Consider the following 18,072-nt stretch of genomic DNA (forward strand, 5'->3'; position numbering starts at 1 on the left):
GAAATGAATTTATTAAGGATTATTCATACATATTTATACATACATGTAAATATGCTTATGGTTGAGTGTATGTGTACTGATATATATTTAGACACACAATATATTTATATCAAAATATTATGATCTAATATTTTTGTGAGAGCAGAGTTTCTTGTCTATTCAGATCTCTTTCATCCTTTAGTGACTTCAATTTATTTCCTGTATGTCCTCCATACTATATTTGAAAAGTCCTTCACTGATGGACTTTTGGATGTTAAATTTTAACTTAACTATTATAAGTAGTGGGACAATGGACATCGGGTACAGTAACCTTTGCACATTCGTCTGACTTCTTGTTAAATTTTTAATGAAATATTATTGGCCACATTGATGTACTATTTAAATTTTTATAAATATTATATTGTGTTTAAGGCATATTATACCAATTTTTGCTCTCTCCTATCAGGTATAAAAATATGCATTTCCTCAAATTCTGGTCAGACTAGCATCTCAGTTTTTGTAAATCACTTTTAAAATGCTAAATCCATTGTTAATTTGTATTTACCTAATGATACGGTTTTTAAGCATGTATGTATAGTATTTTCCATTTGTATTTTAATTTGTTCATCCACTATGAAATTATCTACTAGGGAATAGAAATTTTGTAGTTTGTTTTTTTGAACATAAATTTGGCCTTAATTTTGTGGCTAGTGTCTCCTGCCATATTGATGCTTCACATTTTATATAATAATCCAGGAATAAAGTGACCTGCCTGCATGTCTTATATCAAACATTTCTCCCAAATCACTTACATGTCCTATTATTAACAGTTTCTTTTCTATTTCTATCCTTTCTTATTTAATTTTAATTTAATTTCTTATTAATTTTTTCTATGAACCTACTGCTTCTGACCCTTCTTTCAATTACATGTATAGGTATTTTCTAACCTTCCTATTTCTAACAAAATACATTTAGGTATCTGTGTCTCATTAAGGAAGCTTCTCCTTTTGTTTTTTTCCCCATTTTTTGGAAAAGTTTGTTTTTATAACCACTATTTTTAAACCTAGCACAATTCAAAATAAATATTAACTTCTATTTTATAATTTTTAATTGAAATATGTTGACAAACAATGTTACATTAGTTTCAGGTGTAGAATATAGTGATTCAACAACTCTGTATTATGATATGCTCACCACAAATGTAGCTATCATTTGCTATTACAGTATCATTGAATATATTCAATGATATATATTGCTGTACCTATTAGCCTATTAGCCTGTACCTATTAGCCCCATGATATATACTGCTGTACCTATTAGCCCCATGACTTGTTCATTCTATAACTGGAAGCCTATATCTCCCACTCCTCTTTACACATTTTGCCCATTACCCCCACCTGTTCCCCTTTATGGCAACCACCAGTTCTCTGTATTTACAGATTTAATCCTGCTTTCTTGTTTATTCATTTATTTTTTTTAGATTCCACATAGGAATGAAATCATATGGTATTTGTCTTTCTTAGTCTGACTTATTTCAGTTAGCACAATATCTTCTAGGTCCATCCAACTTGTCACAAATGGGAAGATCTCTTCTTTTTTATGGCTGTGCAACATTCCATTGTTTAGATATGCTGCATATTTATCCATTCATCTACTGGTAGCCATTTAGGTTGCTTCCATATCTTTGCTAGTGTAAATAATGCTGCAATAAACAAAAGAGTGCAATATACTAATCAGTGATTTTGTTTTCATTGGGTGAATACTCAGTAGTAGAATTACTGGATTGTATGATAGTTCTATTTTTAATTTTGGGGGAAACTCCATACTGTTTTTGACAGTGGCTGCACTAATTTACATTCTCACCAACAGTGCACAATGGTTCCCTTTTCTCCACATTCTCACCAACACTTGTTTTTTTCTTTTTTCATTTATTTATTTATTTATTTATTTACTTATTATTTATTATTGTTTTGATACTAGCCATTCTGACTGTTGTGAAGTTATATCTCATTGTGGTTTTGATTTACATTTCACTGATGATTAGTATAATTTTTTGGTTCATAATTTTTGCCTTTTTGGAATAAGGCATTTCAGTTTTATCAAGAAGGTTATCTTTTATTTGAAAACATATGAGACAAAAGAAAATCTTAATGACATTTAAAAGGTTAATGCATAGGAATTTGTTATATTTTATTTTAAAAATATTTGCCACATTAAAATAAATATGCAAATTACAATACTTTAATAATTTACATTGACTAACAGAACAATGCATTTAATTTTTATGTTGTACATAAAATGTTCTTATTTTTTATTTGGTTTTGGTTTCAGGTTTGCAATAATTTGCTTCATTGTCACTGTGATGTTGGATATACTCCTCCATATTGTAAACCATCACCATTATCACCAGGAGGAAGTATTGATAATGGGTTTTGGAGTAAAGGAAGTTAGTATCCAGATGAGTGTGTTTCAAAGAGCTTTCTCCCCTTTCAGAAATGGTCTGCATCTCCACTGACTGTGTGGTTATAGAGCACCTGACATATAGATAGTGCAACGAGGAACCTAAATTTCCATTTTATTTTACTTTATTTAATTTAAATTTAAGTATCCATAGCATATGGATAGTAGATGGTACAAAACATTTAAAAAATATTTGGTGAACATTTATGAACATATATAAGCATATTTGTTCTTTCTAAACTTCAAAATGTAAAAATCTTTGCCGTATAATTTCATTAATGTCTTTCCATCATTTGTACTTTTATACTTTATTTATATATGTTGTAAATCTGATAATAGATTATTGTTATATTGCCTTGAATAGATAATGAAATTTTAAAGATTTTTAATATAAATATTTACATTTACCCATCCATTTGCAGTTATCAAGGGCTTTTCAACTCTTCCATGTGGGTCATTTTTTTCTCTCTGAAAAAACTTCCTTTTATATTTCTTTTTGTTTGTACCTTGTGGTGGCCAATTGTCTCAGCTTTTGTCTTTAAAAGTTTTATAAAAATGTCTTAATTTCCAAAGACTATTTTCACTGGAATTAAATAATTCTACACTGAGAAGTTTTTCTTTCAGCAGTTCAAAGATGTAATCTTTGATTCTAGCTTATATCTTCTGATGAGAATACAGTGTCTTTTTTTTTTTTTTTTAGAGAGAGAGAATGTACTTGGAGGACAGGGGCAGAAGGAGAGAGGGAAAGAGAGAGAGAATCTTAAGCAGGCCACACGCTGAGTGTGGAGCCCACTGTGGGGCTTGGTCCCATAACCCTGGAATCATGATCTGAGCTGAAATCAAGAGTCATATGCTCAACCAAATGAGCCACCTAGGAGCCCCTACAGTGCCATTCTTATTATTCTTCTGATTAATGTTTCTTTTATATTTTTTATACTTCTTTTATATGTTTTTATGTTATACATTTTTATTTTACATGTTTATATGATTTTCCAGTTTCACTACAATTTATCAAGACATGTTTCTTTTTGAATTTATCCTGCTTAGGTTGGCTGTGATTCTTGAATCCATAGGTTAATATGGCTTTGGAAATTTTGAAAAAAATCTTAAACCCTTGTCTCTTTTTAAATATTTTTTATTCAACATCTTTGGGTTTTAAAAAATGATACACAGTGACATTCGCTCTGTGGGATATAATTCAATGAGTATTGAAAAAAGCGCAGACTTTTGTTCCCAATGCCACAGTCACAATGCACAATAGATCTTTCACCTCAATAGTTCCCACTGGCTGCTCTTTTGTATTCATGCCCCACTGCCGATTCCTGGAAACAAATTACCTGTTCTTGTCCCTATAGATTTGCCTTGTTCAGAATGTCATTTGCAGTACATATGCATTTCAGATCCATTCCTGTTGTCATAGGTCATATTCCTGTTTAAGAGTTCATTCATTTGTTTGTTTGTTTTGTTTTGTTTGTTTGTTAAGTGGGCTCCAGGCCCAATGTGGGGCATGAACTGATAACCCTGAGATCAAAAGTTGTGTGCTATACCAACTGATCCAGCCAAGCGCTCCCTAATAGCTCATTCTTTTATTGTTAAGTAGGCTTCTATATTGAAATGATGCATTCTTATTTGCTTATCCAGTCAGCCATTGAAAGGTATTTGGGTTATTTCTAGATTTGGGCAATTTTAAATAAACCTGCTATAAACATGTGCACATAGACTTTTGTGTTTAGGTAAATTTTCACCGTTTGGCTGGTAAACACCAAGGACTAAGATTTCTGGGTCATTTATTAAGTGTTTAGTTTTTAGCAAGTGTATTTTTAATTATACAAGAAATAGCTTTGGGGTGCCTGGGTGGCTCAGTTGGTTAAGTGTCCAATTTTATTTCAGCTCAGGTCATGATCTCACAACTTGTGAGTTCAGGCCTCGCATCAGGCTACGTGCTGAAAGTGTGGAGCCTGTTTGGCTGGGATTCTGTCTCTCTTTCTCTCTCTGTCCCTCCTCCACACCCAAACATTCTCTCTCAAAATAAATAAACTTTAAAAAAAAAAAAGGAAAAAAATAACGAAACTATTTTCTAACGTGAATGTACCAGTTTTCCTTCCTTGCATTTATCGGTGAGAGTTCCAGTTTCTCTGCATGGATGTTGAACACTTCACAAGCACTTGATGTTGCCATTTTTGTTTGGTTTGCTTTGATTTTGTTTTGCCAGTTGTAGATGTCCAATGATATCCCTCTGTGATTTTTATTTAACTTTTTATGTTGAAATAATTATAGATTCACAAAGAGCTGCAAAAAAATACAGATGGAAGTCCTATGTACCCTTTACTCAGACTCTGTCAGTTTTAACATATTTTACTACTATAGTACAGTAGCAAAACAAGGAAATGGACATTATTAAAATCACAGACCTTATTCAGATTTCACTACTATACATCTATATAGTGTATGTGTGTGTGTGTGTGTGTGTGTGTGTGTGTGTATGAGTGCATATGTGGGTGTTGGTATTCAGTTTCATGCAGTTTTACCACATGTTCAAGTTTGTGTAACCACCACCACAATCAAAATACAGAAGTGTATCATCACTATATGGCTCCTAATATTACCCCTTTATATACCTACACTGATCCCCTTTTCTGCCATTGCTAACTCCTGGTAATAGCTAAACTGCCATCTCTCTTATGTTATTTCATGAATGTTATACATATGGAATCATACAGTTTATATCTCTTGGAGATTGGCTTCTTTCTCTTCCGTAATTTCCATGAACTGCATCCAAATTGTTGCAAGTATAAATACTTCATGCCTTTTTATTGATGACTAGTGTTCTTTAGTACAGATGTATCAAACTACTGATGGATATTAGCCAATTTTTAGCTACTATGAATAGATCTCCAATGCACACGTGTGGAAAATTCTGAATGAAAGTGAAATTTGAATTCCTAGGGAAACATCCTCAAAAGTGAAATTGCTGGGTCAATAATAATCCATTTATAGATTTAAAAGCAACTGCCAAACTATTTTTCAGAGTGACTGTAACATTTGACATTCTTACCAACAGTATATGAATGACCCATTGTTTTGGCATCCTCACTAATATTTGGTGATATCACTGGTTTTTTGTTTTGTTTGTTTTGTTTTTTGGTTTTTGGTTTTTGTGTTTTTTTAGTCATTCTATTAGGTATGTATTAATTGTAGTTTTAATTTGAACTTCCCTAATGGGTAATGATGTTGAATGTCTTTAATGTGTTTATTTGGCGTCTGTATGTTCTCTTCAGTGAAAATCTGTTCATGTCTTTGCCCATTTTCTAATTAGACTGTGTTTTTTTAAATGTTGAATTTTTAGAGGTTTTTTTGGGTTTTTTTTTTTTTTTTTGGTTTTTTGGTTTCATAGATAGATAGATAATTTGAATACATTTTTTCCATGTCTGTAATTTGTTTTCCCTCAGACCCCAAATATTAATTCTTTTTCTGATAAAGTCTACTTCTTTTCCTTAATGGATCATGCTTTTGGTGCCAAGTGTATGAACTCTTTATCAACCTTAAGTCCCAAAGATTTTCTGCCATGACATTTCTAAAAGATGCAGTTTTGTGTTTTACATTTAAGTCCATGATCCATTTTGAGTTACATTTTGTAAAGGGTGGGAGGTTAACTTTTTGATTAACACATCTCCAATTGCTGCACCATAATTCTTTGAAAAAGTATTCACTTGTCTTTTGAATTGTTTTTGTTCCTTCATCAATAATTAATTGGAAATTTTTGTGTTAGTGTATTTCTCACTTCTCTATTTTGTTCCATTTATCTATGTGTCATTTTCTTCATTGTTATACTGTTCTGATTATTGTAACTGTGTGGCAATCTTTGACATTGGGAAGAGTGTTTTTTTCCACTTTTTTCTTCTTTTTCAAAATTGTTTTGGCTATTCTAGGGTCTCCTTTCTATGTACATTTCAAGATAAGCTTATCTATATTTAAAAACTTTTTGCTGTGATCTTAATTCAAATTATGTTAAACCTATGGAACAATTTAGGAAGGTTTCATATCTTTACTATATATTATTGACCCTTCCAATCTACAGTATGTCACTTCATTTATTTAGATTTTGTAGGATTTTCTTCATCAGAATTTTGTACTTTTTACCAGATACTGTACATGTTTTACAATTTCATATTTTGTTTTTTCCTTTTTAGAGCAATTATAAATAGTGTATGATAATTAAACTTTTTTTACATTTATAAACATCAATTAAAATTATTAACTTTAATGTTTATTGATCCTACACCATCTAACTCCTTCCAATCAACCTTCTATACATATTTGTCCACTTGTGAACCATATCGTATAAGTGTTCATGTCCGAATGTTGTAAAAAAAAAATGGATATTCTAGATCTTCTTTACAACACAGAATGTTCCAGATATTTGCGATGAAATATTGCATGTCAGAGTATGAGTAACTGGATGAAAATATTATATTTCTTTTTTGCTATTAGAAATATTGTTTCTCATTGATTCTTGAGCTGGAGAAAAATGATATCATTATCTGAAGACTATATGAGCTATACCATGAAATTTCATTTGTGTTATCAATTTAAATATCACCATTACAGCCCAGAGGTCTTCTCTGTTTTTTTTTTTTTATTTTTTGCATTTTTCTGATTAAAAATTGTAAGGGGCGCCTGGGTGGCGCAGTCGGTTAAGCGTCAGACTTCAGCCAGGTCACGATCTCGCGGTCAGGGAGTTCGAGCCCCTCGTCAGGCTCTGGGCTGATGGCTCAGAGCCTGGAGCCTGTTTCCGATTCTGTGTCTCCCTCTCTCTCTGCCCCTCCCCCATTCATGCTCTCTCTCTGTCCCAAAAATAAATAAACGTTGAAAAAAAAATTGCAAAACATCTTCCTCCATCAATATTCTTTTCTTTATCATTATGGGCAGTAAAGAACATTTCTGAATTCTCAGTCATGTTCAGTAGAAGCTAAAATAAAAAGATACATTTGGCTCCAGGGCTCTTTTGTACCTTTTTGAAAGTTGATAAATTAATTTGGGCAACAGTATAAGAAAACTGAAATTCTTCAATGAAATAAAATAGGAAGCCAAGAAATAGACCATTTATAGACCATACATATGGTCTAATGACTTTCAACAAAGTGGCCATGACCTTTTAATGAGAAAAAGAATAATCTTTTCAAGAAATGGTATTGGGATAATAGGAGATCCACATGCAAAAGAATGAGATTGGAACTTTACATTGTATATAAAACTTAACTCCAAATGGATCAAAGATTTAAATGTAAGAGCTAAAACTATAAAATTCTTATAAGAAAGCATGGAAGAAGTCTTTTTTTAAAATAGTTTATTTTAAGAGAGAGAGAGAGAGAGAGAGAGAGCATGCAAGCAGGGGTGGGTCAGAGAAGGAGGAGAGAGAATTCCAAGTAGGCTCCACACTGTCAGTGTGGAGTCTAATGCGAGGCTTGATGCAGGGCTTGAACTCACAAACTGTAAGATCATGACCTGAGCCAAAACCAAGAGTCGGAAACTCAACCAACTGTGCCACCCAGGTGCCCGTGGGAGGTCTTTAAAACACTGGATTTGGCAATGATTTCTTGGATATGACACCAAAGCACAGAAAACAGAACAAAAAATAGACAAATTGGAATTCATCATAATGAAAAACTGTTACTTATAAAAAGATACCATCAACAAAAATGTAACCCATGGAATATATCTGATGAAGTATTAATATCCAAAATATTTAAAGAACTCTTAAAACTCAGCAACAAAGAAACTAATTTAAAAATGGGCAAAGGACTTGAATAGACATTTCTCCAAAGAAGATACACAAATGACTGATAAGCAAATGAAAAGATGTTCAACATCACTAATTGCTAGGGAATTGCAAGTCAGAACCACAAGATTCCAATTCATACCTATTAGGATGGCTGTTATAAAAAAATTCAGAAATATCAAGTGTTGGTGATGATGTGGAGAAATTGGCATCCCTGTTGATTGCTAGTGGGAATGTAACATGATTCAGGCTCTGTGGAAAATAGTATGGTGATTCCTCATAAAATTAAACCTAGAATTACCATATCCTGCAATTCCACATCTAAGTATATACTCAAAAGTATTGAAAGCATGTATTTGAACAGGGATTTGTATACCCATGCTTATAACAGCATTATTTACAATAGCTAAATGGTAGAAATATTTAAATGTCTATCAACAGATAAATGGAGAAACAAAATGTGTCATATACATACAAATGGACTATTATTCAGCTTTAAAAAGGAATGAAATTTGGACACCTGCTACAACGTGGATGGAATACGAAGACCTTATCTTAATTAAAACAAGCCAGTCACACTAGAACAAATATTGGATGATTCTGCTTTTATGAGGCACCTAGAATAGTCAAATTCATAGAAAAAAAAAAAAGAGAAGTGTACTCCCCCAATCAGGGATTGGGGGAGTGAAAATGATAAATTAATATTTAAGGGTTCAGTTTGTAGGGATGAAAAAAGTTTTGGTGTTTGATGGTGGCAATGATGCACTTAAAAATGTTTAAAATTATAAACTTTATTGTGTATTTTTCCATGATAAAAATTAAATTAGGAAAAATTCCCTTTATATTACCAAAAATAATACAATATTTAGAAATAATGTTATGAAGTATAAGATATGCACTGAAAGCTAAACATGCATTATTGATGGAAAGATCTGCATAAAATGTAAAGACATGCCAGGTTCATGTATTAGAAGTCTCAATATTGTTGATACAGAAATACCCCTTAAATTGATCTACAAATTCAACACAATTCTTAACAAACCCGAGCACTATTTTTTTTCATTTTTTTTTTTCAGAAGTTGATAAGCTGATCCTAAAAGTCATTCAGAAATTTAAGGGACATGGAATGGTAAAAGAAGTCTTGAAGAAAACTTGAAGCTGGAAACATACTTTCTAATTCCAAAAGATAATTCAAAGCTAAAGTAATCAAAATGGTGTAGTAATAACCTAAAGATAAGGATAGACATTAGTTCAATGGAATAGAATAGAGAGTCCAGAAATAAAACTTCATACTTACAGTCATTCATCTTTGACAAGGATGCCAAGTCAATTCAATGGGGAAAAAATGTCTTTTCAGCAAATGGGAGAAGTAGATAACCACATGTAAAAGAAAGAAGTTAGATTGCTACATCACAATATCCATAAAAATTAATGGAAAATAGATCATAGATCTAAATGTAAGATTTAAACGTATAAAACACAACACACATAACTAAGGTCATTTTGTGACCTTGGCATAGGCTATGTTTTTAGAGGGCATCAAAGCACAAGTGAAGACAGAACAATAGATTGATTGAACTTCATCAAAATTAAGAACTTTTGTAGAGCAAATGATACAAACAAGAAAGTGAAAAAGAATCTACCAAATGAGAGAAAATATGTGTAAATCTTATATCTCATATGGGATTTGTATCCAGAATGTATAAACAATGCAAGTTCATAATAAAAAAGACTACTCAATAAAAAATAGGAACAGATTTAAATATACACATTTCCATAAAAAAAATTCAAATGGCCAATAAGACTATGAAAAAGATGCTCAACATTTTAGGAAAATGTAAGTCAAAACCAATGAGATACTGTTTAACATTCTTTAGGATGATTATAATAAAAATACAGGCAGGGCGCCTGGGTGGCTCAGTCATTTAAACATCTGAATCTATTTCAGCTCAGGTCAGGATCTCACAGTTTGTGAGATTGAGCCCCACATCGGGTTCTGTTGGGATTCTTTCTCTCTGCCCCTTCCCTGCTCACTCTCTATCTCTCTCTCTGTTTCTCTCTCTCTTTCAAAATAAAATAAACATTTTTTTTTTAAATATATGCAACATGAGGACGTGGATAAATTGGGATCTCCTTGGTACTCTTTTTTCAGCACTGCTCTGACTGTGGTTTCTCCTTTCTACCCTCAACCCAGTGAGAGCTGCCATCTAATTAGCTTTAGGTTGTTTCAGACTGTGTATATGTTTATATATCTTTCCCCTTCTCTCCAGTGCTGCACCCTACAGATTCTAGCCATTACGAGTGTTGTGAATTCTTTCCTCTGCCTCCTTAACTCAGTGGTAATTCTGTATTTTCTAGAACTTCAATTCTCTGTGCTGAGATCAGTAAATTGTCCATGGGTAAACTGGATTTTTATAAAATATATCATGTTTTCTTTCCTTCAGATATTATAGATTTGCATTTTTTGTTGATTTCCAGAAACCATTTCCTTCATGTATTTTGTCCTGTTTCATATTTCTATTTCTATTTCTAATTTCTGTTTCTATTTATTGTATTATAAAAAGGCTAGTTAAGCACTATTTAATGAAAAGTGTTCATCATGGCCAAACTGGAAGCCTTTTCTTCCTTAGAGTAATGGATATTGCCCAATTAATCCAATAATGATTAGGTCCAATTTCTTTAATCAGCCTTTGGAGTAACTAAGGACATGAGAAGGAAGCCCCACTTCCAATATGATAATTTTTAGTTAAGGTGAACTGATGGAGAGTTGACATTTCCTAATGGATGAGGGAGGAAAGGAGAGCTTTAAAAGGAGAGTCTAAACCCACTATATAGAGCTTAATTTTAATATTTTGTATATATTTGTCAATTTATTTCCTATAATTCATGTGACATACTGAATTACTTTCTTTTAGGTAGATCACTTCTTATCAACATATAACTGGATTCTGTCCATGTTTTGAAGTTACTGAATTTTTGTTTTTTTTTTAAAAACACTAAATTCATTTGCATTTAGTGCCATCATAGTTGTTTTAAGGGTAATTCTGATTGCTTAATTTAGCATTATGTACTTTAGTTATCTGGTTTATTTATTTTGTTTAACTGGACTAAGACTTCATAGAGTTTTTTAATTTTCTGTAATGACTTTATAACACCTAGAGGAATATTTATTTTTCTAATTAATGTAGCTAAAAATAGAACAATATCACTATATATAGATAATATGGAAATTTAACCTAGTTTACAGTCATTAATTGTTTTTAAAAGTAGCCATCAGTTATGTCAGTAATCTTTTATTAAGTTAGTTTAAAAAAACACTTTCTTTTTGCTCTATTTTATTTAATGAAAGAACTTATTAAATAAGAATATCAATTTAATGAATTCTAAGTAGTTCGTAGAAGAGAATGCAATAGAATAAATATATTTAATAAAACACAAAACTAAACATTAAATATAGACATAAAGATTAAAAGTAAGTATTGTTGGGGCGCTTGGGTGGCTCAGTCGGTTAAGCATCCGACTTCGGCTTAGGTCATGATCTCACGGTTCCTGAGTTCGAGCTCCTCGTTGGGCCCCGTGCTGACAGCTCAGAGCCTGGAGCCTGGTTTGGATTCTGTCTCCTTCTCTCTCTGCCCCTCCCCACATGTGCTCTCTCTGTCTCTCAAAAATAAATAAATGAAAAAAGAATTTAAAAATAAATACTGTTATTGATATAGATAGATATAGATACACATACACATATGTAATTGTGGTGGATTTTGGGGAATAGTCACAGAATATAGGAATACATATTATTTGAATCCCTAACTTTTATAGTTAAAATTACTAATATGCTTTGAATATATGTTTTGAAAGTGTTAAAAGGTACTCTCATGTTTTTAGGTGGAGATGAATACCTGTTTATAAAACAACATGTGGCTTCTCGAAAACATGGCCTCTTGTTTGGTTTCTACATTTTTCTACCTTTCCTTATTTTAATTGCCATCCTTGCTTTTAAATGGAATAAAATACAACTTTGGAACCGAAAGGGAATAGAAAATAAAGGGTAAATAAATTTATTATTGTTTATATTTAATATTAAAATATGGGAAGAATCCAAATGTAATTCAGAATATTGCAAATAGGGATTCCTGGATAGTTTGTGCTATGTTTAGAAATATTGAGTCTCAGTATACACAGATTTTTTTTTTAAATTTCAGTTAGTTAGGTATCTTTTATGTTATTATAGGTCCAGAGACAACTGAAGATACTCAGTTAATTCATAGCGCATTTCAAATAAGAAACCAGGTTGACTATAGTTGCTTTAGGAGAAGTTTCTACTTTCCAAGCAACCCCACTTTCCTTGAATTGACATTCATCTGTGCTAAGGAGAATAATAGAGATAGAGAAGCAAATTTTGTGAATAGGATATGTAGAAGGTGAGAAAAATTAAAAAAAATAAGATAATGAAGAAAGAACATGGAACATGATGCAATTTACACTTAATATTGTTCATGTATTTCTAAAAATAAAATTGAGGCACTTTCACAATTGTTTTTATTTTTTTGGTAGAGCTGAGCTTGATTAGGTTTTTTATTTTAATTAAACACAATTTATATATAACATTAGTTTCATATATATATAACATAATAATTCAATATTTATATATGTTACAAAACGATGACCGTAATAAGTCTAGTTAACATCTGTCACCATACATAGTTACAAATGTTTTCTTCTTGTGATCAGGACTTTTAAGATCTACTCTTTTAGCAAGTTTCAAATATTCAATACAGTGTTATTAATTATAGTCACCATATTGTTTATTATATACCCATGACTTATTTATTTTATAACTGGAAGTTTGTACCTTTTGACCCCCTTCACACATTTTGCCTACCCTCTACCCTCATGTCTGGCAACTACTAATCTGTTCTTCTATTTCCTGTGTCTATAAGGGTTTTTTTCTTTCCTTTTTTTTTTTTTAATTTTAGATTCCACATGTAAGTGAAATCATATGGTAATTGACCTTCTCTGTCTGAATTACTTCACTTAAATGCTTTTTTCTCTACTATAACACCAATATAAGCCAGAACTTTGCTTAGTGAATATTTAGGAAAATTAGAGTGCAGAAGTAAAGATAAATAAGTGGGGCTTGTTGTTCCATGCTAAAAGAAAATGTCTCCATTTCTTGTGTAGATGGAGATAAAATAATAGAAAATTTCCACCAACACCTCTATTTCCCAAGTTAGTTAATTTTATTTCTCAACAAGTTACAGGAACGAGTTAAATTCAATGTAGTATTCTGCATAATTTATATATACATTTACATAATCATCAATTTGTTACAATTTATTTAAAGTCTTCTGGTGATCTTAAGAGATCTTGACAAAATCTGAATAGTTGCTAGAAGGAAACCTGATTTTTGGAAGAGAGATTATAGTAAGGGATCATGAATCATAAATAACAAAATCTAGTCGCAACAGCCTAAGTTTTAGATCAACAATAAGTGGTTTTAGGGCCACAAGGGTAAGAAATGATGTACAGCTGACGTCCAAAGGGATGGTAATGAATTGGACAGTCAGGAAATAGGTTATTCTTTCTATCACCCAAAGGTTTATGAGTGAAATAATCTCTTCTTGTCTGTCTATCCATTCTTCCAAAATGTACATGGTCCAGTTTACCTATCTTAATCCTTTTCAGATTTGTTTTCAAATAAAATACGAATAATCTTTCCACACCCAATGCTTCTTAGTTCATATTCTCAAGAGATACAAGAAAATAGCTGTGTAAGTGTACCTAAATTCAGCCAATGTTCTGTCTGGATTTATAATTCTGAGTTAGGTGTTCAAACTTGATCTTATCATCTGTGGGTAAGGTATTGTTGCTATGTAGTAAGAACGTGAACACAATGACATGCCTCTTCAACAGGAGTATAGGAGCCAAAGGAAAAAAATGGAGGTTTAATGCCACAGCATGTAACAATGTAGCTGAAAGATACAGAAACCTCATTAAAGACCTCAGTAACAAAAGTGAAATCGTTATTTACATAGTTATTTGATAAAATAATATAATTGGAGATATGATAATTTAAGAATTTGAAAACTTGTGTGTAAATCGTCTTTTTTAACTTTGGAGAAGCATTATCAAACACACTACTATTTCATCCTGTCTTTCATGTAGACAAAATAGAAAAAAAGTACTAGATGGATTTAAGTTTGAAATTTTAAATGCTTAACATTCTTAAAACCTAGATCAACATTAGAAAGACCAAATGCTAGATATGTGATCACTGAGTGGGATATGGGAAGCAAAGGCGATAGTGGTACATGTGAATGGAGTAAATAGTACAAATCTAGTTTTTCTACTTTTCTTGATTTTAAGACTGCATGTTACATAACCCTAAAAGTAATGCTATTTCTTTTATGCAGATATATATCAGAAGACAGCAATAGTAACAGCAACCTGTCATAGAATTAAAGGTGAATTGAAGGAGTCAAATTATTTTAAATGATGTAGTTTTTTTTTAATTTTTATGAAATTAAAAAATTTAATTTTTAACTATTTCATGAAATAGTTTTTTAAATTTCTAACAATACTTCCTATTCCACATTTCATCATACTGATTCTTATTTATCAATATCATATACTAAAACAAAGACTGAACTCATTTTGTAATTTTGTTTTATATTAATTTAGAAATGTTAATGTTAACTAATATTAGCCAGAGACTTATTAACCAACATTTTTGTAATGACAAATTATTTTAAAATGTTTTAAATGTCTATGTATTTATCTTGAGAGAGAAAGAGAGAGCATATGAGCAGGGAAGGGTCAGAAAGAGGGAGACAGAGAATCCCAAGCAGGCTCTGCGCTGTCAGCACAGTGCCTGACAGAGGGCTCAAATCCATGAACCGTGAAATCATGACCTGAGCTAAAACCAAGAGTTGGACACTTAACTGACTGAGCCACCCAAGTGCCCAAAGAAATTATTTTAAAGAGAATTTAAAGATGTTCTTAAAATATTTATGAGCATTTATGCATCCTGCTCCCACACTTGGGGTTCCCATTGGTAGTTACACAGATTGACTCCTGATGTTTACATTTCTTTCTCACTAAGACTCCATGGTTATTGTTATTCTCAGTTTAAAGTGAGGGAACAGGCATAAGGAATTTAAATAATTCCCTATGTGTACAGATTGTAGTAAGTTTGAGCCAGAGTTTCATTTAAGACAACCAGACTCTAGGGTTTAACTCTTAAGTACTCTACAATTTTGCACAGTTTGAGGTATGCCTGGTAATGAGAAGGAATTATAATCATTGAGGATCTATGAGATGCCAGGCAAAATGATAAATGCAGTGTCCCTCCAGGGTAGAAAGACAATTCTTTACTATAGATGGGATAGTGTTTGCATCTCTATATATTGAATATATATATATGTATATATATATGTACACACATATATACATACTTGCATATATACAGATATATCTGAATATATTCTGTATATTCTGTATATATCTATATATAATATATTCTATATATTAGGTATATATCTGTATATATTCAAATTTGTAAGTCGATACATAAAGAAATCATAATACTTGACATGTTATACCTATCACTGTGAATAAGTGGAAAAATTAAAAATTCAACCATGAGTGAAAACAAGAGTTCACTCACTAATCTGCTATTCCTCCATATCTTACTTTGATGGAGAGTTAAGTCAATGGATCTCTGTTTCCCCATCTTCTGCTACGAAAGAAAACATAATTTACTACCCGTTATGAAAAATAGTCTTATTTCTCAGTAGGGATAATTGGGAGAATTGGTGATGAGGGAGAAGCTGGTTTTAAATATAATTGGTTTTAAATATAATCCAATGGGTGGGCCCTATTCAGCAAGAAATGTGTAAACAAAGAATTGGAGGATTTGCAAGTATTGACTCAGTTTAGATATTTAAAAGGAGGCACTTGACCTCCCAGGTTCAGTTCACATGGGCCTTTTATTTAAATGTAAAGGATACAGTGCAGCAAAAGAGAATGCAGGCAAGCAATGGGCACCAGAGAGATACCTCATGCACAAGGTCTCAAGGTTCCTTACTTTAAATTTTAAACAGTCCATTATAAATTCCACTGCCAATGTCTTGGCAAAAAGTGAAACCAAGCATCCAGGCTTTCCCAGAGATAAAGATAGAGCTTTTCCATTCTGGCTGTAAATCAACTCCTTACAGAGGCATAGAGCTGGCAGAGGTCACCATGCCTATATCTAGGCAGGAGCTTTCCAAGCATGTGAATGATCCAATGAAGAAGTAAGTCAGGAATGTTTGATGAATAACAGTGATGTCAGTTAAGCTGGAGCAGAGTTAGTAAGGGGACTGTGGTAGTGAGTAGGTCAGACAGTAAGACCCTTGTAGGCTGTGGGAGGTCTTGGGGGCTATCTGTGTTTTATTTGGAGTGAAAGGAGGAAATCATTGGAGGATTAAGGTTTCAAGCACAAGATTTCCACTTTAAAAGGCTGGTTTCTTGAAAATTGTATGGTGGCAAGAGGAGAAGTGGAGAAACCAGTTGGTGGAGAAATTACTGCAAAATGCAGGAGGAAAAGGATGGTACCTCAGACCAGGGGTACTAAAGATGGTTTTAGGAATAAATTTTGAAGGAGACAAACAGAATGAATTGGCAGTTTGAATATAAAGTGTAAGAAAATGTGCCTAAATAATGTTTATTGATAAAGCAGCAAGATAAGCAAGGTTAAATGTAAACACAGACCTGTTTTCAAACTTCTGCTCTTACTACATTTAAAATTTATATTAAAATCTATGTGGGTAATTGTGAACCAAGACAAGTGTCTGATATGCCATGATAAGGCATTTGTTTTCTCACACATGAGAAAATATTTCTGGTATAGTTAAAGTGTTTTTAAAGTGGTAAGGGAAGGATTCAGCATGATATGGACTGCTTTTTTACACATTTGGGGAAAAAGTCAAACTCAGTAAGAACTGGAGGCTAGTTAAAACAGCTCCATCTGTATGTATATGGGATGCCTGTTGGAAAGGCACAGAGGGCTTCTTGAAATACTCTTCCTCTGAAGATAAAAATAGACAAATTAGTAGTTATTTATTTCTTCACATATTCTTAGTGTTCTTTTCCTCTCTGTTTCCTTGTTGGTGATTTTCTTTAATCCATGTGAAGTGTAGAAACTGTGTAATTAAAATGCTTCTGAATAACTACTTTTAGCATTTCCTTTTACTGTGGCTATCCCAGACAATTTAGGAACAAGAAACCTGGGCTTACAAATTTCATGAAGCACAGGCCTAGATTGTGATACCATAACCAGCATCCTATATACCAATGATTTGCTATACCTCTAGTTGCATAGTAAAATGAGATCACTTTTATTAACAATTAAAACAGCATTTCTCTTTTTCTATATTTGTTTTACAACAGTGACAAAACAATGTCAAAAAGCCATAGGTTGGAGAAAGGATATTACCAAGACACTCACCATTAACTGACTTGATTCAAGAAAGAAAGAAAAAAAAAAAAATGCTATCCTCTCCTTTTGTTATGGCTCAAAGCTTTCAACTTCACAAACAAAAATAAATCCTGAGAGTGAAAGCATGCAGGCTTATGTCTATTGATTCTTCTACATGTTGTGATCCTTTATGGGAAAATAAGCAACTTTTGAACCAGAGAAGCTGTCACATCCCCAGATGTGAACATTTCTTGTTCACTGAGGACACCCACAGTCCACACCTCTCCCAATTGCCCATGATTCCCTGCCCTATCCCTTCCAAGCTTTGGGATATTGAGAGGAAATGTTGCCAGGTAAGGCCAGCCCCAGAACGAACCCCCAGATAGACACTAACATCCAT

The 18,072-nt window shown here is 32.4% G+C and overlaps 1 protein-coding gene across 6 annotated transcripts in view; it reads left to right on the top strand.

Moving 5' to 3' along the window:
• Positions 1–17,816, top strand: part of LOC123588564 (A disintegrin and metallopeptidase domain 3-like) — a 123,568-nt gene extending 105,752 nt beyond the window's left edge. For all 6 annotated transcript variants that reach the window (XM_045459760.1, XM_045459722.1, XM_045459731.1 and 3 more), the window contains 4 exons: positions 2,311–2,425; positions 12,101–12,263; positions 14,629–14,679; positions 17,645–17,816. In XM_045459760.1, the coding sequence (XP_045315716.1) occupies positions 2,311–2,425; positions 12,101–12,263; positions 14,629–14,671 (321 nt within the window). In that variant the 3' untranslated portion in view covers positions 14,672–14,679; positions 17,645–17,816. The remainder of the gene's footprint in view (positions 1–2,310; positions 2,426–12,100; positions 12,264–14,628; positions 14,680–17,644) is intronic.
• Positions 17,817–18,072: the final 256 nt, after the last annotated feature.

Source organism: Leopardus geoffroyi, chromosome B1 (assembly GCF_018350155.1).
Source record: "Leopardus geoffroyi isolate Oge1 chromosome B1, O.geoffroyi_Oge1_pat1.0, whole genome shotgun sequence".
Taxonomy (NCBI): domain Eukaryota; kingdom Metazoa; phylum Chordata; class Mammalia; order Carnivora; family Felidae; genus Leopardus; species Leopardus geoffroyi.